Genomic DNA, 23,877 nt, shown 5'->3' with positions numbered 1-23,877 from the left:
GTGTTTATAACCTTTCTGCCTGACCATATTAAAATGTCATCACGATCGGACAAGCCATGTTTTATTTATAGAATTTCAAAGAGAGCAATCATTTGCAAAACTACAAGTAAAAAACTGGAACTTTATTTTTGTTCTCACAATGATAAAAAATAGATGACATACTAGAAAAAAATTTGGTTAGCATAGGAAAAATACAGTGCATAGTGGAAAATAATTGGTAGCATAAAATAATGCCAAATTGAATAAGCTAAATTTTGATGTAACTCATTTTTAAGTAGGTTGATTTCTAATAGGAGTCCAAACTCTAGTATCTATGATTTCTAATTCCACAGTAGTGGCAGAACTGTAGCAGGATAAGCCTTCTGGCAAGTAGAAAATTTCATATTCAATGAAAGGGGAAGAAAATTCAGAATTCCAGGAATTTTCAGACCAGAGATCCTGAAAAACTTAAATCTGCAGAAAATAAAATATGAAAACAGCAAAGGCAATGTATGGAACATTAAAAAAGAAAGAGGAATATAGTTTTGGTAAAAATTTATTCAACTGAATACATGCACAAGAGGTTTTTTTTGTATTAAAGAAAAAAAGAACCAAACAGGCAAACAAAGATCCCTTGTCATTGAAAAGCAAATGCAACATACCATGAACATGGGCATAACAAAATAATACATGCATTTGTACTTTCTCTGGTCGGCATTTTTTTTCTTTTTTACTATTATTTGTACCTTGTCATGGTAGGTTGCCAACAAAACGAGATTATTACTACTGTAAACAAGTGATTAAGCTGATTCTGACAAGTTTCCTAAAAGTTGATTTAAAATACCGAATATGAAAAATCTGTATGCATTTACCATACTAAATATGTCTAAACAATTTAAGGCTTAAGCTTTTTGGTTACTTTTGCTTCTCTTGTAGGAAATATATTAGAACCAATAGCTTAAGTCGGTCAGTTATTGTAAAAATGATTTCACTTTTTTTCCAATTTTCTACATCTAGTTATGTGCTAAGGATCGAGTGCAAAGAATTTTTTCTCCTGTACAAAAGGATATTATTTATATATATTTATATTTTTCTCATTCGTTCAGCCTTCTAAGGCTGAACTACACACATGGGTGAAAATCCCATCTTAATGTTCTCTTGTTACTGCGACAAGGCTCCCTCACGCCGTCCTCTTCAGTACAAATGAATAAAGCACACGCGCACACACACACACACACACACACATACACTTGTGGTTGGCCATATTTGGAAGCCTCGTGCATCCAAAAGTGGACCTTCAATTAATAAAAGCTAAATTTTTCACAGATGTGCAGTGCCTCGTTCATATATATACACCACACAATCTTGACCCCGACAAGTCATTTCCTTCGCAACAACCAATTCAATCTGCGGTGATGGGTATGATGTCGTTTGTCAGTGGCTGATGGTTGCCTATTCATCTTCATGCTTTCTCTTCTTTCCTCTTGGGCCTGCACCTGGAGAAAAAAACAACTGTTTATTTCCTGTACTACAAGTAATTATTATTGGATATCAAGTTTTTAGATGTACATCTGAAATTTGCTGGTAGCAATAGCCTATATTATTGAGATCCAATAAAAAATTACAAACCCTACATGAACACTAACACAGATAATGTCCATTTTTGGCATGTAGTTTTATTTCGAGCATTTGCCGCACCATGTGGGTGGAGAAAATTTGGGTTAAAACATAGATTGTTGAACACTATGGTTGTCATTTCATTTCATGATGAAATGACTGCCACTTCATTTTCCATAATATTTCAAAAGCTCAAGGGGGGGTTTAAACCCGGTAACCCCCCCTTGCGTATGCCACTGGGTTAGAGCAATGGCATGCTATACCAGAGACCCAGGTTCGAGTCCTGGTCAAGCCAGCATTTTTCGCTGAAAATTTCTAAGATGTTGATAGCCCTGCAAAAATCTACACCATTGCAAATTCTCTGCTCTCCATCATTGCACAAGACAAATGTATTGGCTGCATCGCCCCACCCTGTTACCTCCCCAGCTACTTTTTTATAGCACCATGGCTGGCGTGAAGATGACTTAATATTGTTATCTGGGAATACTTTATTTTTGATTTCATACAACCATCAGTGGATTATTGAGATGCAGCCAGATCTAAATGGTGGAAAGTAAGAATAAATTGTCATCATTCTAACGTTAACAATAATAGCAGCCCCCACACCTTTTCCCTCTTCTTCCTGTTTCTGCTAACATTACCCTAAAAAACTAAACTCCCTGGCGCAACAGCCCTCGAAGGGCCAGGGCCTGCCAGAGTGGCTGTTCATTGGGTGACTCGTGCTCAGCGCGCATGGCTTTTTAAACTTTTATAAGTGGTTTTGCTCATTTCCTCTGTACTTTCTCTAGAAAAAACTTCGAAATATATACTTTTTCTATGACTAACAAAACATTTATAGGAGGCACATTCTGAACCTTCAAGCTAGCATCTAGCCGCACAAGATTTCCTCCATTAAGGCATTTCCACACTCCATATATGTCATATTATTTGGCCAATAATACATTTTAATTATTTTCTTTTTCCTTATCTTTTTTTCATACAAAGCACCATAAAAATCAGAATGTTCCTTCATTTTGTATTGAACTTATTTCAACCACATTGCAAATAATTATCGCCATTTTGAATGAAATACTGTTGCCATATTCAGAAACTGCAGAATTCAAGCTTTACAATAATATGTAACATGATAGGGTTCCATAAACATTAAAAAAATATTCTGTGCATAATACGCACCACACTTTTTGGGGGCAAAAAATTTGTAAAAAAGCGTGATTATACATGAGTTAATACGGTAGTTGCCTCTCCAAGCACTCACCATCTTTCCGTTGTCATTTGAAGTTCGTAGATACAGTACATTATGTGCCACCCTGTACTACAAATGGAATCCTGTAAATACTTATTTGGCATCTTTTTCACAGATCATATCTGGCTTAACATTCAACCTAAAAATCACTTCCAAAATAGGGGAGAATTCATGTTCCCTTTTGCCTCTATTGGTACAGGTACCACTTATGACTGGGCAAAACTCTGGCATTTGGCAACACCGCTATTTGCAATTCAAGACTCTCATGTGGAAATGAAAAGTCTGGGTAGGTTCTTTCATTATTCGGGCTTTACTAGTATATTTGTAATACTACCTCATTCCTAATTTGCAGTATGAAACTAAGCTCTTTATGCTAATACATAATAAATAAAATGTATTTTCTAGTACATGTCACAAGACACGTACTTAAGAGCAATCATCTGTTGTGTCGAAGTGTGCTTTTTATTATTATTATTCAAGTTATATACAAGATGTATTACCACATTTACAGGGAGGCGCATACTGTATCTACTAATTTGAAATGGCAACCCTGCCAAAATGCATGTGTGCATGTGTGGCATACCTACATGCATGTAGAGTTTGGAGCATTGGCCAGTGCAGATGCTGATTGCGGCGGTGGAAACATTCATCCAAACAGGCACCGGACAACGTGGCAGAACAACGAAGGTTGCCATGCACCCATTCCAGACACACAGCATTCTGAGGGCATTACCCAGTGGAGAGCCATGGGTAGTTTTGAACTGTCTGTTGCAGTGATGTATGAGCTATTTCACAGGACATGTTGAAATGCACATCGTGAAAATCTTCTCCCATCGCCTCAAACAGTGCATCCAAGCAGGAGGAGGACATTGAGAGGGTGTTATTTTCAAGGTGCACTGATGTCTGTATATTTTCATTTCGAAAACCATATGAAGTTACTACAAGCACTCACCATCTTTCCGTTGTCATTTGAAGTTCGTAGATACAGTACATTATGTGCCACCCTGTACTACAAACATTAGTGATTGTTAACTCTATACAGTAAACTATTACTTACCCCACACAACACCACTCTCCATCATTATGACAAGCGACAGTTTTTGCTTTGTTTTTTCTTTCTATTAGAAAAGACCTTCTATGACAATAAAAATAATATATTGTCATAACAACATTTGAAGAAGGTTAGGCTAAGTTCAAAGTTCCACATTTGTGCAATATTTATAACAATTTAGTCATAACAGTTATTTTTGACTGGCAATATGAAAAACAAATATCTTCAATCATATGTGTTCTTTCAGACAAGAAAGATATGATACATTCAAATTTATAATTAAATTTATTGAAATTGTGTACATTTGCATTGGCTTCAAGGTTTATATACAAAGGTCAACTCTTTAAAATTGTTCAATGTACATTGTGATGTCATACTTGGTATTTTGTATCAACATTCAAAAAATGGTAATTGTGATCAATAGATAAGTATATTGTGATATACATAGTAAAATAGCTGTAACAGAGCAAATATGTACATTTACAACACAAACATTCAAGCTGTTAAGCACTTAGGGACAAAAATATAAAACAAAAACAATTGAAGATTGCACATACTAAAAAATCTGGCTTGAACTAGTAGCTCTGATACTAGTTGTCTGTGACTTTGTGAAGAGCTCAAGATGGAACAAAGATAAGTACAAATTTAGCATTATGGAATGGGGATATATTTGTACAATAATTGTTGCTTTTAAAGCATTAAACTTGGCAATGTGATAATAACTTGGATGCTTAAGTTATATAGAAGCCTTTTATGACTTGAATGAACTTTGATCATGATATAATCTGATAAAGATTCGAAAGTTGTGGAATGACACTGATATGTATAATAGATGCCATGTTGAATTGGAAGCAGTGAATAAGTATCTGTTTTCATCTTCCTTAAGGGGCTGGCTTGTGAATGTTACAGTTCCTCAAATGAGTGCTTGGAGGAAGGTCGCATAGAGTGACACTTATATGTTCTACGTTTGGAGGTGATTTGAGAAGATAAAGATATTCGAAAACTGAAGCTCAGAATTGTAGATACAAAGACTTGCTTTATCCTGGAAGGAGATAACAAAGATATATATATATATTTTCTTATGTATAGCATTGATATCTTATAAATATTCTTGTAAACAAAGGCATAATTTGATGCTATTGTAATTTTGGTTGTTTCTAGTTTTTTCTTTCATTTTTATCAATATAATAATTATAAAGTTATCAGTATATGTAAACTTAAATTTCCTTTCCAATATAGCACCATAGCTACTACCTATTGTGCTGATACTGAGTTTGAATTAAACTGACTTACATTGTTAAACTTCTTTCCCTGGGGAAGAACAATCCACACATGTTTACCTTTGTATTCAAAGCTAAAATGCAATTATTTTGTAATTTTACTACTATTTCATTAAGTAGAATTATTCAGCACAGTTATTCACAGTAGTTAAACTAAAATGAACCACTGAATATGACAATTCAAGAAAAACAACATTTTTGTCCTAAGGCATGCAACATCAAATTTAATCAGTTGCTGTTGTAATGAGAGAGGTGTTAAAGTGGATGGAGGCGAAAAAACAGGATTACCAGGATAAGTAGAAAACATAATTACATATATAGCAGGGGAGAGAAGTTGTGTGAACTGTAAATGCCATGCAGTACAGAATACATATGCACCTTAATGCTGTAGTAAGAAACTGAAGGCTATGTATATGGAGCAGTCTGAAGATACATGGATCTGCTGATTACATACAATGGATGCAGTGAACTGTGAACATAGAAAAGAAAATGCCCAGCCTAGGCTGACCTGCAGGTAGAACCTTCATATTACTCCTTTCTCTTAAATATCGCTGTTGAACATAGTCCAAACTAATACAGTGTGTTTTAAAAGTCCTGCAGGATTCTAAAAACCTACAACTTTAAAGTAATAGGCTTAATACAATGAAATATTGTTTGTTACAGAGAGGAAACTTTAAAATTAATGTTTGATGTGGTTTGGATTATCGCCAGATCTCCAGCTGGGCACCTTTCACATCCAAACACCGCTATTTGGTTTGTTTAAATCCAAGGAATTGCATTCTGACAGTGTGCATCCGGAATGATCTCCACTACATGGCAAATCTGCTACACTTCCCATAGCCTTAAACTTTTCATATCATCTATGGATACTTAGTCTCTGCTGGAGGTGTTTTTCCAAACATTATTTGGACTCTTCTCTGCACCAAAATACAAGATTTTAATTCGTTAAGCCATAACACGCACTGTTATGCCAATGCCATCTTGCACTTGATTGAGTGATCATCTGCACACACATCATTGAGCAGTGTGGGCAGAAAATCATTTTAAATTTTCCCCTGTTTAAAAAAAACAAACATTTCATAGTAATAAAACTGTTAGTACATTATAGCATTTTAGAAACCTGTAGGACTTTTAAACATGGTGTACATGATGCATAACATAAATGGTGGCTGATACCTAAGGATGTATTCTACACACAAAGAAAAAGGAATGAAATGCATTCTTAACCCGTAACAAATATTGTTTGTTTTATAAAGCAGTGTGGATCAAATGTGACTTTGCTTTGCATTTCTGGAGTTCAGTGTAAACTAATGTAGTTGCATAAAAATTCTCCATTTGCGAGAGAAAAATGCAAATTATTATTAATAAAAAGAAACCTTCAAATAATATGCAAACCTTGTAATCTATTTTCTCATAAAACTAGGTTTTCCCAAATTACTCACTCCACTGCTGGCTGTACGGAATTTTCATTTTTCACTAATTGCTATTGAATTTTACAATTTTTATATACTCGATGTCTCATCGTACAACAAATATGGCTGCTTTCTGTACATTGGCTTGGTTTTATACATTTGTCTTGTGCAATGATGGAGAGCAGAGAATTTGCAATGGTGTAGATTTTTGCAGGGCTATCAACATCTTAGAAATTTTCAGCAAAAAATGCTGGCTTGACCAGGACTCGAACCTGGGTCTCTGGTATAGCATGCCATTGCTCTAACCCAGTGGCATACGCAAGGGGGGGGGTTACCGGGTTTAAACCCCCCCTCGAGCTTTTGAAATATTATGGAAAATGCTGTAGAAAAAAATGTAAAATGGCTAATTTATCACAGTCAAAGATCTGCAACAGTAATAATAATAATAATTGAATTTTAATTCCATGCAGCATGAAGAAAAACACAACATCCCAAACACAATCTAAGCGGCCGCAAAGTTCAATTTTGCAATTTTTTTTTTTTGCAAAAAGTTGGGCAGTGACTCTCACGAGAATTGTGAAAATTCCTTGCTTCGTCGCAGTGTGCCGACCTTATTGCAAACGTTCTTCCCGGTACTGATTTCACATCCCCTTGTGAACTCTCAAGTGATGCTGAGTCTACATCCACATCATTAAATAATGTTGAAGAAGTGCTTTGTGAATCACCTAGAAGTGATAAATGTGTTGGAATGTCTATAAACTTACTTTTCAACGAAAACATAGACTCTGTGGAATTTAGCAACGTGTACAGAGGTTGTTCCGTCTACGTTTGGCCAATTTCGTTCCTCCCCCCCTGCACTCAGAATGAACTCACCCAACCTTGGTCAGGCATGTTTGTCAGTGTAGTGTGTGAGCTGTAAAAGAGTGGTTGTGTTTTCTCACTGGGCCAAAAATCCCGCCAAAACTGATCCGCTTTTTGGGAGGAGTGCGTTGTATAACTTTCCAAGTGTTTGCATTTTCTCGCTTGGCCGAAAATGCTGCCAAAACAGTTGCTTTTGGGAAGGTTTTGTTGTAGCCTTTTATGACGCAAAGTTCAGTGTGTCAATGATCAGGAAGTAGTGTAAGAGCAAGAATTGTGACGTTAGTTTGACTTTATTCAAGAATGTGATCGGCAAGTATAAGGATTGCATGGCCCCAGCGTTCGGTTCTCCAACAAAGGGGACGAGAACACGGCCGTGCACACAAGCCACCACCAGTATGCAAGTGCAAGGTGCTGTTAACAGTTTCCAAAGACATATTTAGATGATTTTCCATCTGTCTTTGGGTCGGTGGATTCTCTTGCATGCCCATTCTGCGAAGTTTCGCCTGCATACAGGTGGTTTGCTTGTGTGCACGGCCGTGTTCTCGTCCCCTTTGTTGGAGAACCGAACGCTGGGGCCATGCAATCCTTATACTTGCCGATCACATTCTTGAATAAAGTCAAACTAACGTCACAATTCTTGCTCTTACACTACTTCCTGATCATTGACACACTGAACTTTGCGTCATAAAAGGCTACAACAAAACCTTCCCAAAAGCAACTGTTTTGGCAGCATTTTCGGCCAAGCGAGAAAATGCAAACACTTGGAAAGTTATACAACGCACTCCTCCCAAAAAGCGGATCAGTTTTGGCGGGATTTTTGGCCCAGTGAGAAAACACAACCACTCTTTTACAGCTCACACACTACACTGACAAACATGCCTGACCAAGGTTGGGTGAGTTCATTCTGAGTGCAGGGGGGGAGGAACGAAATTGGCCAAACGTAGGCGGAACAACCTCTGTATTCTCGCGCTTCATCATCATCCTGGGTGAGTTCCATAGGTAAAGGTAAATGTAAATTTCCCGTACATATAGCACCCACCGTGCCATGAAGGCACACGTAGAGGTGTGGTGGTTCCCACACATTCTCGATCTTAAACTATTTTGCAGGTGATGTGATCAGCACCATGCTCCGGCAGCCTTCATTCCCCAGAGTTGCTCTCAGGTACCCATTGCTATGAGGTTGGGTGCGGAGACAAGGTTGGATAAATTCCAACCAATTCCGGGAATCGAACCCGGATATCCCACGAAGTTGTCAGACTAGACTAGCGCGGCTCCTTGAATGAGTTTCATATTTCGTTTATTTCAATAAATTTAATATTTGCTTGCTTTTATGGATTTTCTTCACACTTAAAATGTCGCACTTATCATATACAAATAACCGTTGACTAGACAATTATTTAGCCCGACCCTGTGGCCGAGTGGTTAGCACATCGCCCTGCGACGCCAAGGGCCCCAGGTTCGAATCCCGGTCGGGCTTCGTTGTTTGTGAATGTCCATTCATCAATTTCATCACTCGTCCCCATCTTCGCAAATTAGCCAAGAGGCACAAAACGCGAAGTAACATAAACTAAATCAAATCAAATCAAATAGACAATTATTTTGTAACAAAGAAACAAAAGAAATGTAATTTTGTTCTATTTCTTTCATAAATAGCAGCTGCATTAGTAGTAATTATTAGTAGTAAATAAACTAATTAATTAATTATAAGAATTATTAATTAATTTATTATTAATTAATTAATTAAAGTATAATAAAAGAATGGTAATGTGAATTTGTAGAAAGTTTTCGAAATAACACCCCCCCTTGATGAAATCCTGCGTACGCTACTGCTCTAACCACTGAGCTACCGAGCCAGCTTGGCCTCGCCTGATTCTTCGCTGTCCCTATTTTAACTGTGTGGAATATACTACTATAAAATAAAAAGGAACTTCCAATTTTGCACAATTTCCAGGATAATTAGACTCAGCAAAAGTGTCGCTCGACATGAAAGACCAAAATGCCAGAAATGTATCGGTAAATAAATTTCAACTGATATTTCCTATTAGCCCTACAATAAACAATACAAATACTTATGAAAAAAATACAAGCAGTAACAAGAGGACTAAAACTAGTCTTGATTTCTATGGAGTCAGAAATATCATTTTGCTATAAATTTTCTGCTCTATATGTCTAAGATCAATAGCGGTAAAATGCTCAAAGAATTTACTGGGTGAAGAATACACTATGGGAGAAGGATATAATATTCATTTATAATAACACTGCAACCAAAATAAAGTACAAACTTACATGCTCCTTCACAGGATCATGGGTACTCTCTACATCTGTCTTCTTACTACGTTTCTCCATGTCATTTACAACTTTAGTTATATCTGAAATATCTTTTCGAAACATAATCTCTTTCTTGATCAATTCCTTCTGGTACTTCTTTCCCTTTGATGAAATTCCACAAACCTTACTGCTGATAGATTTCCTCCATGTATGATACTTTGAAACTTCACTGTTCATCACAGAACTCAACGCAGCATTAGATTCTTTGAGAAACTGACAAAATATACACACATTAAGTAAAGAATTCTGAAGCAAAATAAACTTTAGAACACCGTAAGTAATTAACTCTATAATAATCTTTAACTTCCTATATCTAGGTTAATCACAAGAAGGATGTATGGTGAAATAATGGAAGCAACAGACTAAAAATAATAAAAAAAGGTTTGATTTTGCTTCTTTGAAAGTCAATAACTCAAAATCTAAGAACCGAAAATATCTAAAATTGGGCATTTTTCGTCAACTTTACTGGTACTACCACTGCACCAAAAATTATCAATTTCTTAGATGTCAAGGTTCACACCATGGTTGATTTGACATGGAATGATCCATAGTACATTTTAGTGTATTGTATTCAGGTATCCTTACAATTGAAAACATCTGAATAGAGTATCAAATGTACTTTGCACGAAGAATATTTAAATATGAAATCCACATTCAGGTCAGATTTAAATTAAATCAAACACATTTTTGTTTGAATTTAATTATATGTGTAAGATGAACTGAGGACTGTGCATTTTAACATAACTCAAAGAACAAGCACAAATGGATGGTCTGGGTCCTCTTGACCTGGACCAAGTTTCAATACATGTAGCAGAATGCTGTGTGCAATTGAATGTATACAATACAACTAAAGCCATCTACAGGATCTAGCTGGAAGGTACTGAGAGCGAGAGAACTCAAATGGTGATATACACAACTATTAAGACGACCAAGCCCACAAGAGAGAGAGAGATCAAACAATTTCATTTGTCTCTTTTCCCCTTACTTTGTCTCTCTCAAGATAAGCGCCTGAAAGAAAAAAAGGACAGAGGAAAGGAAAACATTATACAGTTAAAAAACCTCACTACATTGTTAGAAGAATCTTTAGAGCGCTCACCTTCAATTCTTCTTCAAGATCATGTATCTTAACCTTAAATGAATTGTTGACTTCTTCCTGCTGGAGTAGTTTGTTCTTACATTCTAGTAATTCCAGCATGAGAAACTCTGCATTTCTACAGCATGCTACAAAGCAAAAATATTGCATGACCAGTGACATATATTCACAAATGAAAACCTGGCATTACTGTAAATCACACAAATGTTAATGACCTATTATAAGCAATGATCATACAAAAGTTATTGTGCTTCATGTAAAGTACAAAATTCTCCAAAATGAAAAATTAGTATTAGGACTAAAAAGCAAGAAGTGGCAACACTGTCACCACATTGCACATGAACAAGTAGGCACTGCTGCTTCTAACAGGAGTAGACGAAGGTAGCTGTTCAACACACGTGGTTGCCACTAGTATAGAGCAAACAGGCAGATGAGTACAAAGCTTATGTAGGGGTAGCAAATTAGACTGCCCTAAAATAATGTTTTTGTATTATTTGTACCATTGATCTATCAGTGCGTGATGTTAAATAACATTTGCCTTCATGATTATGTCTAAATCAGCAAATATGGAGACAATATCACAGTTTTCTTAAGAATATTTACATGTAACTCAATCTGATAACAAGAGGCAAACTATTCTTATAATATAAGATGTAAGCGAGTTACTAAAGATATATCCGCGAAACTTACTTGTAAATGTTCTATTAATTTCAGTGGCCTCTGCCATCAATCCACTTGGAAACTCGATGCTTTACTGTTAGGTTGACTTCCGGTTCCTGTTGATTGATTGAGTTGGTGTTTAAAGTCCACTTTATCCATAGTAGGGTCAATCGGGACTGGACCTACAGTTTAAAGTGGGATCCGAACCACTATGTGCCTCCACCGGGTCTCGAACCCTTGATTACAAGGCGACAACGCTACCACTGCGCCATCGGGGAGGCCCCATAAATAAAATAAAACTAACTATAAAAATACTTGTGCATATTCAGGGTAGCTACGATTTTTTGATTATGAAATTCCCTGACTTTTCCAGATTTTTCAGACCAGAAATGAAATTTTTCCAGACCTGTTTGTCGTCGTGATTCTTGCTTTTGAACCTCATGTTTTTCAATTAAATATGCAGGCACGTTAATTATTATGCATATGAATATACACAGTTATTAGCTGAAAATTAATACAATGCTATTCAATGAAAAAATAAATAACTATTGTACTTCCCCATTTTCACTAAGTCATTACAATTAAGTTGGTGTAAAAAAATCGATAAAAAAATGTCGCATATATCAAAGCTTTACAATGTAACCTGTATACAACCTCAATTATATCAATACAAATGAGAAACAACAGAAAATTAGGTCATGTACCTTTAGAAAATATGCAATAAGTTTAAAGATTATATTTTTTAATTTATTAAAAATAGTACATATTTCGGAAATTCAGAACGTGAATGTGGCCGGTGACCAACCATACACCTAAAAAAAAAAATTATACGTGGGCCATACTTTAGAATCAAATGTCTTCATTATTTGAGTTTTCCACATACTGGAACCAATTTTATATTACGGAAAACATCGAAATCAGTCTATTAGTAAAAAAAAATCAACATAATTCTCGAGGGGGTAGAGTGGGTCAACGGTTCCTCCAAAATCCCGCATTCCAACCCATGTTTGATAACCGTTCCGAATGTTTTATGATTTCTTTCAAATTTTCCTAGCAGGAAGACTAATTATCATAGAATTTTAGCAATCATTGCGACACGAAATGTGAAGCATATATTGACAAAATCTTAAGTAATCGCTAAAACTCTGCAGTATGTGTTAACAGACATAAACACCAGCTGATTATGATCTTGGATCTTTCGAGTACTTTTTCTCCTTTATTTAACACATTTTAACGTATGGGCATTTAATCCTTTCCCTTCCATGTTCAAAATGTTGATCAAGAAACTTTGCATAACATCCAGGAAAATTAGACTGTGAAAGTGTCGCATGGCATTTTTGCAGAGCCTGTGAAAATGCCAAAAAGTATTGTCCAGCATTGGTAGATAAAATCCAATTGATACACATTCTACTGGAATTGGCAGATAGCAATATATAGGCATCCGTGTTTTCTTATTCTAGATATTCACAATTATTATTACCTCTAGTAATTAGAACACACTGTCAAAACCTACCCTTACCTAATTCAGTAGTAGTTTGGGCTACAGCTGGATCCTGTCTTGTATAACTAGGAGGTGTCTGTGAAGTGTAGGCAGGAGTATATGTTGCAGACTTAGGTGAGACCTCGGTCACATTACTTCTTGTAGCCGTATAGGTACTTGTGGTTCTAAAGGGTGGTTTTGAGGCTGTAAAAGGGAAATCAATAAAAAATACTTATGACACTATCGAAAAATAAGAATTTTATTCAATTCCTATCACAATAATCATGATATTAAAAACAGGGGCTCCTCGTAAGTGAGGTACCATCAGTATTACACAACAGCAACTCATTTTTCAGAAACAAAATTCTAATACGCTAAAGAAGACTACACAATTGTATTGAAATTTATTCCCTTCTCTACATATTAAGCCATGTTGATGAAGAGACTTCAGTCTTACTCCTACTGGCAATAAGTCCTATACTTTAAAATACCCAGCACAGCAAAAGAAGACAGTGAAGACATTTCACTGTGTTTCAATCAGCACCATCAAGGAAGACAAAATGGAATGAAAGATTTTGATGATGATGCTGATCTGAAACCAGCTCAATAAAAGAAAAGTTTCAGTGTTTTCTCTTACTGTGTTGTAAATTTTATACTCCCTACTAGCACATTGTGCACACTATGTGACATTTAGTAAAGGGTGAATCCCTCGCTACAGGCCCCAAACTTTTGTCTATAAAACTGCCATTTACTTAAAAGTTTGTCTTGAAATTTTGTATGCACATACCTTCAACAATGTAAAACAGGATCTAACCCCTCGCAACATGTTTGGAATCTTTCAGTGACTTTCATTTGTTTTGTTCCGCAACAATGAATCTCGGTATGTATGTCTGTCGGTTGCAATTCTTGAACACACCAGACCCGGTAAGAGTGTAGTTTTGATTTTTTTGCAGCTCTGTGACACGTGGAATATGGGAGATTAGTTTATTGGGAAAGTCTTCGCAATGATTTTGATGGTGATGCCAGTAATCACTCCTTTACATCCTGTTTTGTATCTTCAGACATTTTCCAGCTTCCTGAATGCTGTGTGACAAGACTTCCCATTGTCTCTAACTTTCTTACCGGATACAACACTTTGAAGGTACAAGTCTCACACGAAATTCAGTCTAAAATACCCTTTGACGTGCTTCAAATGAGCAAGTTTGCCAGTATTTACGAACGAGGAGAGAAACACACGCTCTTCGATTGTGTACTTTGTGATCCCTATACATTCGAGCCAACACCACAGAGATGCATTGTCGTGGAACAAAGCAAATGAAAGTCACTGGAAGAGTCCAAACATATTGCGAGGGGTTAGATCCTGTTTTACATTGTTGAAGGTATGCGCATTCAAAATTTCAAGACAAACTTTAAGTAAATGACAGTTTTATAGACAAAAGTTTGGGTCTCTAGTGAGGGAATAAAGCAAGAAACGATGTAATAAAATTATCAAAATATATACAATCAGAGAAACTAACAAAATAGAACTTGCTATACTAAACTGGGAAATATTTCCACCCAATGAAAAATGTTAATTTATTTGATGTGGAAGGGCATTTGGCATAGTTCTGGCCAAATTTACTCTGAACCTTTCACTTAATAAATTATGAAGTGAAAAACTTCAATGGAACCCATCCATATTGTTCCAGACTGCCATAAAGCAAACACCAGCTGATTATGATCTTGGATCTTTTGAGTACTTTTTCTCCTTTATTTAACACATTTTAACGTATGGGCATTTAATCCTTTTCCTTCCATGTTCAAAAATTTGGAAAATCAACAAAGGTATATTTATTTATTTATTGAGAAAATTCCAGATACTGCACAGGTGGCCATTTTACACTGAAATTGTCAACAATGAAAAAGCGATAATAATAATAAGCAAAAAAATAAAAAAAATAATTAAGAGTAAGAAAACAACAAAGTGAATAGCAAATGAACAAAAAAATAAGTAAAAGATTGCACTATGTGATATTAATTACAAGCATTTCTTCTGATAGAAGACCGAAAGGCAAACTCTGAGGAAATATATATGAATACTTGAGGAGAGATTGTTTTGCAAGTCTGTAAAAAAGATATATTTTTTTGAATTTCTAGTCTAGGTTTTTTTGTATAAAGTAATCTTGTGTTGCGTGTTTTGCACATAGGTACTCGAAAGTGGAATTTCTCAAGAAGAAGTGTGTTGCAGCAGATTTTGCCATTCACAATTTTGTATAAATAACTGAAATCATTTGCAGGCAATATAAAATGATGGACTTTATTTTTTTATTGCAAACATGATGCCACAATCATTTAATTACAGAATGTTATATAGCAATATATACTAAAAAAATAACATTAGCAATATTTCTAATGAGCTAATAAGGTCATTTACCCAAACATAATAACCAGAACCTGCATTTGACAAATCATCAATTTGTTCCTGTGATCTGTACTGCAAACATACAAATCTTATTTCAGGTTAATAAATCATTAATCATAAATTATATAGTGTATACAATTGCCTATTTTAACTGCTAGCAAGAAGTGCCTAGGATTAACTAAAAATCTTTCAAAGAGACAAAATAATGCTTCAAGGGTGAAAAAAATATGTTTTGTGGCTTTTTGCTAGCTTCGCCCATTCATGGAAGATGCTTCCACTCCTTTCGACAACTATAACAATGAATAAACATGAGAATCAGCGTGACCCCTTGGCATCATCATCTTCATAGTGTATAGTATAAAGAAAGTTAGAAAAATAATTACTGTAATTCTCTCGCAAATTGAGTTGAATTTGAAAATTTGAAACATCTCCATCTAGTTTTTGTTTATCAATTGACCCACAATCCTGATACCAAAGATTCAAGGTTCAAACCACAACCTGGGCATGACTGTTCCTTTGTGAATGTTATTCACTACAAACCTTTTTTTTATTATTATTATTTGAGGTTAGGACAGATGATATTTAAAATTTATGTTTTGGAAATATATAATGTATATAAATAAAAATATACATTATTACATAATTCGCTGTACATTATAAAAATTACAACTGTTAATGTTATGGAAATATAATAATGGATGAGAAAATTTGAATTTGATGCCTTTCATCACATTTGAAAAGGAACGTCTGTCTTATTATATGCCTCTTTTATTTTACTGGCATTTTCGTGACTAGAAATCCAGGGTCTTGTAATAGCTAGCAAAGCAGCACTTTCGCTCTTTATTTGAGTATTCGGCACATGTTTATGGCGGGACGATTGATACTTGGGCCGAAAAAATAGATATTTTACAGAGACAGGCACTCTAGGACTAATGAAATCTAGTCCAAATATTGGTGCCTACAGCGAGAGCGCTGAACAGGCCCTTGGGAAAGACACACCCATCCTTTCAATAAAGCATTTGCAATACAACGACAACTGGGCGAAACTTTACCCTTGGATAGATCATGTTCTAGATATTACTTTTTTTATTGTTACAGCCTAGATAGAGAAGCATATCACTTAAGTTACACTATACAAAATCCCTTGATTTACACTTTGAGGATTCCTACCGAGTCACCTGCCAATGTCAGTTATGTTGATTTCGGTCGACATGAATATTATAAAGAAATTTGGCCAGACTATGACTTCATATACACTGACGGATCAAAAGATGACGAACATGTTGGCTGCGCATTCTACGCACCCTGCCAGACAATTATCCTTACCGCAAGACATGTCCATATTTTCGGCAGAATGTTATGCAATACACCAGGCATTGATCTATGCCCTTGGAGTGGGATTTAAAAAAACTCTAATTCTGATGCATTTAATGTTTTATTTACACTCGATCGTTGTGGGAAAGATGCATATCGCATGCCCATTCTCCCGTCCCTGATCTTGCAAACTACATTAAGTCCCCGCCAAAATGATCAACGAGTGCAATTTACGTATTGAAGCTGAGGAAAGCAATCTCTATATATAGAGATTGTAGAACGTATGAAAAACTCATTAAAAAAAATAATATTTTTCAGTAACCAACAAAGCATCAACAATGGATTATTTGCTCATATAGATTAATAAAAGCATGAAAAAGTGGTGTCTATAAAAATAACTTGCCGCATTACAACAACCATTAATTTTGAAATATTGTGTATATATAAACACTCTGCAATAAAAGGCCCATTTTTTGAGTCGATACATAGATTCGCAGCAGGTAATGGGTAAAATATCCTTGTATGATGCTGAGACACCAAGAGGGTAACACCACAACAAAAACAGCAAGAAAGTTCCAACCAGCTTCAACTATTTCAAACTGCACGGACAAGATCAAACAAAGAATACATACCTTCAATGTAGTTGCCCCTCCTTTCTGTCCATTGGTCACAGATACTATTTTTTGAGTGTTGCCCAGTCTGTCCTCCAGAAAATCTTTTTGGGTTTGCTTTCTCAATCGAAATCTTTTTCCCTTTTATGTAATTTGGCCCTACTACTGAAAGACAAAGTAGAAACTTTGGAAGCTACTAAACCATATTATAATTAATATATAACTGCACATACACAATCATTTTTTCTTGAACTTTAGCGACAAAGTGTGGGCCTGTAAACCCTAGTGTTGCCCACGGGACGAGACGGGACAGGCTTTTAAAAATTCGAGACGAGACGAGATTGATCATGTGTCCCGAGACAAACAAATATTTTCGAGACGAGACAGCATTTCACAGCATTTCCCCGAGACGAGACAGGCCAAAGTCTCGTCTCGTGGGCAACACTAGTAAACCCCCACTCCCAGGTAAGTTTCTCACTTGTCATGGGTAAGTTAGGTGGCCGCGGTGGCTCAGTCGGTAACGCATCTGACTACCATGCTAAACGTCCCGGGTTCGATCCCCGGCCGGTTCAAATCCGGCAACTTTTCTAACGTCCCACCCAGCGTCGAATAACATGGGTACCTGGGGGAAACCCTGGGGGGTAAAGGCGGTCAGGGGCATGATGCTGATCACATCACCCCCACTCACGACCGGATCAAGAAAGTGTGGGGCATTACCCCCACACCCCCTATACGCCTTCATGGCGTGGTGCTATGCACAGGGGAACACTTTTTTACTTTTTAAGTTAGGGTTAATTTAATCACTGATACCAGCCAATACTATTCAAGAATCTAATTATCGTTAAAAATATTACAAATTTTAAAATTTTCATTTAGTGATTAATACAATTCTATTAATCCTTACATACTTCGAGCATTGGTGTTGGAATTGATTCAGTCCTACTCTATAAACAAAATCCTGCAACACTGCAGTATTCAGTATTTCAAGAAGTATGCAAGTATACCAGAAGAGATATTTTGTGTAATAAGCATAGTTTCCAAATCGAATTTGTGATTTTATTCTCCATTTTAGCACTGAAATGGCATTTTATGTATCACTTTTGATCCCTAAATGTGCACATCGTTTGTACCAAATGTTGATCTTTTATTCACTATAAGTTAGTGACACTCTATATCAGTGAAATCTTAACTTTCCATTATGTAATATGTAGGGCTGAGCCGATACCATCATTTGCCGATACCGATACCTTAACCGATTCCAACCGTTACCGATACTTGTATAATTCCAGTAAAATAACAAAGGCTAGTTACTGATTCACAAAACTCATCACATCACATTAGTATTACTGATATCAAATACTCTAAATTATTCTCATATAACATTATATGACTTAAAATGTCCTGTGACATTTTATGTGAACTTCTTTCTTCCCCCCTGAGGACACAAAAAAGAAGAAGTTTTTGAAATGTAGTAAGCAGATACACCGAAAAAATCGGTGGATTATTATAAGTGTCCCTGCCAGACAAAGTTATAGTGAGTAAAATAAAATGTATGTAGTGCATATAGCATACAGCTTGCACAAGGAATTAAAAATAAATACAAATGTAAACAACATTCTTATCGTTTGGATTAACCTGGGGAAGGAGGAAAATTATGTAAAAATATACACACATACAGATATATTTAAGGCTCATTTGGCAGCTCTGTATATGTCCTGCTGTCCATTATTCTCTGTCATTTGCAATAAAAACAAGTCACTGCAGTGTCAGCATCGGCCACCAGTCATACAGAAGGGTAGAACACAAGAAGAAAACCCACTACCCTTCCTCCCACAGCGACATTCATCCCTTTTCCAGGAACTCTGGAATGAGCCTAGCATTATAATAATGCCAGTTTCGAAAATGTCATGTTCTTAACCCACGAGTTTGCGAGCAAGAATTGGCAATGAATGGTTTCTTTTATTTCCACATAGCGTTGACCACCAGGCAGTTACATGCCTTCCATGTCACATTTGGGCTTAGCGCTTTCCCTTTAGTCCTGCCTTTGATCTTGTCATCTGGTTCCTAGGAGGGTGCATCATTTTCGGATGTGTACTAGGAATTCTTGTTCTTGCTTCCCAACCTGTCACAAGGAAGGGTGAATGAACTTTTGAACAGGGCAGATCTTGACAAATGAGTTGTTTCTCTTAGCCACTCTTACTAATCAAATATTTGGTATCATCGCCGGTCCCCATGTCGGAGGGGTAAGCACATCGCACTACAATGCCAGGGGTCCCGGGTTTAAATCCCGGCCTGGGCATGGATGTTTGTGAGTGTCCATTCATCAATTGCATCATATCATCACTCATCCCCATCCTTGCAAAATAGCCAAAAGTGGCACAAAAAGCAAAGTAAAATAAAGCAAATCAATCAATCAACCTTTGGTATTGGCGAAAAAATTGAAATGATACTTACCAACACTGATACACCTGGTATTGGCCGATACCGATGTCGACTCAGCCCTAGTAATATGATAACATCTACTTACCTAACTTCGTCACATCAGGCGTCTCCAAATCTATATAAGCAAAGCCCCTGCTTTCCACATGTCCAAATTTGTTCAATTCAGTGATAATACTAATGGATCTTATCTTCCCAAACTCTTCGAAATGATCAATCAAATCTTGCTCTACCCATTCCTTCTTTAAACCACCAACGAATAGTCTGTGGATTTTCTAAAAATCAAGAAATTGCAGAAGTCTCTCACAGAAGATTCTTTACAAAGTACATAAACATAAAATTTACATGAATACTACAGTTCATGAAGAGTTTGAAATTTCATTACATTTGCCCTATTCTGGCTTCCCGCACTACAGCGAGTGGGAATAGCATCTGATGGGGGTGACGTCACCAAGGCTAGGACTCAGCTGCTTAAATACATGTAAAATCATACAGGTTTATCGCTTCACAGAGGCAATTATAACTCTTCGGAAGCTATGTTCACATAACATATTTTCTTTTCATTGCTTTTCTGTCCCTTTTCGAGTTAATCGTGGTAAAAGAAATGGATGACAACGGAAGAACTTCGTGATGAATTCACCCATGCCTTTGGTTCTTTAACACTATTTCTCTACACTTCTACATGCAACAATGAGGATAAATGATCCTTACAGGAGACAAACACAATAGATCACCCCAAAAAGTCATAAAGTCAAAATAATTTAAAGGCCACTGAGTGTGGGGGAGTGGAATTTAGTGCACGTGTGCACATTTTCATGCAAATATTTGACTGATTTAATTAAATACGCCTTTCCCCACTGCTCTTTATAATTACAATGGATGCAATTAACGAAGAGGTGGGGAAGAAGATAGGAGAGGAAGAGATGAAGGCCCTGTTGTCCGCTGATGACTTAGTTATATGGGGAAACAGTGAAGAAGTACAGAGACAGCTTGATAGTTGGAATGAGGAAATCAGAAGAGTAGGAATGAAATTCAGTGCAGAAAAGAGTGAGGTGCTAATAACAACAAAAAACAGAGCCAGAAATGAACCAAGAATAAAGATGGACACGGAAGAGTTGAGGGTAGTGGAGAGCTTCAAATATTCAGGAAGCATAATTGATAGAAGTGGAAGAATAGATGAGGAAGTAAACAGAAGAGGGCAAATGGATGGTGGACTAAATCAAAGCATTCGAAGATTAATATGGAACAGGGATGTACCTATGAAATGCAAGAAGGTAATACATAACACATACTATGTGCCAATAATTAAGTATGGAGCAGAGACTTGGACAATGACGGAGAGAGACAAAAGAAAGATGCAGGCAGTGGAGATGAAATTTTTAAGGAGTATATTGGGGAAGACTAGAAGGGATAGAATAAGGAATGAGATCCGACAGACAGTGGGTGTGGTGAAGCTTCAGGACAGGATAAATCAGGCACAGAAGAGATGGTTCGGACACATGAAGAGGATGGATGCAGAAAGACTACCAGTAAGAGCTTACCATGCACAAGGACTGGGAATAAGACCAAGGGGGAGACCAAGATGTCTGTGAAAGGAGCAGATAGTGGAGAGTGTTAGGAGAAGAGGACAAGATTGGAAAACCGTGGAAAGAGGAGTGGTGGAAGACCAGGAAAACATGGAGAGGCTTGACTTCTATGCCGATCCAGCCAGAGGCAGGAAACGGCAAAGGATGATGATGTTTTTAAGTCCACTTTATGCACAGAAAGGCTAATCGGGAGTGGACCTACACTTTAAAGTGGGATCCGAACAACACACTATGTGCCTCCACTGGGTATTGAACCTGGTACCGTGTGATCACAAGGCAAATATGCCACCACTGCGTATTAGGGATGGGGCAGATTAATTGGTACTCTATCGGTATTGTCCAATATAGTTATTAATTCATAATTGGGAACTGAGAGACCCTGCAGTAGATAAATACAGAGAAAACTAATACTAGTACTTTATCCGCAAAACTGTTTTGATGAGCTAAACATTGATAGCTGGCAGACACACCACACTTGGATTCCCCTACTACAAAAGTTAACGCTACGAAATAGCAGACATACAGTTAACAACAACGCACCTAGAAGCAGCCAGAGAACTACAAACAACAGAAGCATGCCAAGCAACAGTGCAATGAGTTCCAATGATGGCAGTGGGCACCAAAATTAATATGTAGAACAAAGAAAAAACAGTTTCGCAGATAAAGTGAGTACTAGTTTCTCTCTATTTATAGTTATTCAGGTGGTCAATGAACCATTCTGGCCTTCAAGTACCATTTGAAATTTTATATCGGAAAAATGTTGGTTATTGGTGCTGGCCAAAATTTCATGTTGGCCCATCCCTACTAAATATAGTACATGCCTTAAAAATCACTTCCTATTTAGGTTTGGAAGTTGTTTTACTAATATGCCTTACATTTGGTTGAAGGAATTTTCTTCTGCATATACAATTTTTACAAAACAAGCTATTAGTGTTACTGTACTTACATTTTCCGTATTGCACACAATAGACTCCACATCATTATACTTTGCTTCTACTGAATTTCTCCGGTTCCTGCCTTCATTGTTGCCTGCAATTTGAACACAATTTCCATCTAGCTCAGGTTGATGCCTTTTCTACTAGAAATTATACTAAAACATGTCAGCCGTTCCATTTACTAAGTGGACCAAGAGGAGAATATTGTCTCTTGTGTATACAATGAGTCACCAACCCATGCCACCTTTCCCCTCTAATTCCACTGTGTTTAGCTTCCAAATGCTTTCACTTCTGTTCTGTGGTAGAATAAAGTGAGATCAAAATTATGTATTGCATTTGATGTGCTTAGAAAGTTACTTTCTCGCCTGACTGATACACATCCCATGTGATAGGGGATGCATGCACGAATTTTGCTAGATTGGCACAGTGTCGCAAAACGTTCCATTACAATGTGAAAAATCATGGGATTGCCATTTCACTTTTATAGTTTGTTTTTGAAAATTGTTGTTACTAAAGAAATCCAACTTGGTAATTTGAATTTGCACATGTTGATGTTATACACCAAGGGTGTCCATCCCCCCCACCCCAAGGCCAATAGCGCATGCCCCCCAAAAATAATGACATACGTCCCCCCAAATCATGTCATAATCCCCATAAAGTATTTAATTATGATAGTGTGTCTACTGAAAGTAACTTTTTCTTAGCTTTACTGTACACTATACTTGATCTGCCCCTTCGCGTGCCCATCACCCCAAGACCGTGGATGCATTACCCCACTCCCATCAAAATCGTTCATCACAAATCACAATCCCCTCAAAATAGTTTGGATGAATACGTAATAATTGATGTTTATTTGAATACAATACCATGTTAAACTCAATATTTTCTTAATTCTTCAGTTTTCGAAATAACTAAAAGCTAGCACATTGATTGGTTAAATGTTATAAATTAAATTATATAAATATGAATTTGAACTGTGTTTGTGAGTGGAAAATAAGATTCATAAAACCCACAATTTGAGTATTTAACGCAAATTGTTACACAACTTAAGATAGAAAATTCAACCTGAGCAAACCAAATAGCATGCTGCAGCTGTGTGACCGAGACATTACAGAACCCTAGCTAGAAATTCCTAAGCTCAGCGCGAGAATATAATACGGTTCCTCCTTCAAAGAACTCGCCCCCTCTGCTTGGGAATAGAAATATATAATCCAAATGATGCATCTGCTTTAAATTAAGCAGTATACCAACACAAAGCATTATACCTCCAAGAAGTGTTGTTATTAATCAATATCGAGAATATTGTTCAATGTCTTGTAATGCAGCTACAGCACAAAACGTCACATTCATCCCCTTTCAATTTAATACTCAATCCTCCCACCAAAATTTCCATGCCAATTTTAGGCTTACTGTTTATACTGCCTCCTCCCAAACAAATAATTCTCAGTCCCCACACTACAATTTCGGCAACAGTCTAAGACACCAAGAATTGGATACCCCCCCTTCAATTTAATGCTCAATGCCCTCTAACTAAAATATCTGCCATAATCTAAGACTTAACACTCATATCAAGAGTTGGATATCGTC

At 36.6% G+C, this 23,877-nt stretch overlaps 1 protein-coding gene across 1 annotated transcript in view; it reads right to left on the bottom strand.

The window, feature by feature from the left end:
* Positions 1-525: 525 nt before the first annotated feature.
* Positions 526-23,877, bottom strand: part of LOC145987207 (uncharacterized) — a 142,265-nt gene continuing 118,913 nt past the window's right edge. The window contains exons 7-10 of the mRNA XM_083121935.1: positions 17,352-17,495; positions 13,044-13,208; positions 10,868-10,992; positions 526-1,475 (exon numbers count right to left, since the gene is read on the bottom strand). Coding sequence (XP_082978061.1) covers positions 1,359-1,475; positions 10,868-10,992; positions 13,044-13,208; positions 17,352-17,495 — 551 coding nt within the window. The 3' untranslated portion in view covers positions 526-1,358. The remainder of the gene's footprint in view (positions 1,476-10,867; positions 10,993-13,043; positions 13,209-17,351; positions 17,496-23,877) is intronic.

This window comes from Lepisma saccharinum, chromosome 1 (genome assembly GCF_977018435.1).
Source record: "Lepisma saccharinum chromosome 1, izLepSacc3.1, whole genome shotgun sequence".
Lineage (NCBI taxonomy): Eukaryota > Metazoa > Arthropoda > Insecta > Zygentoma > Lepismatidae > Lepisma > Lepisma saccharinum.
This window is presented reverse-complemented; position numbering and strand designations above follow the sequence as displayed.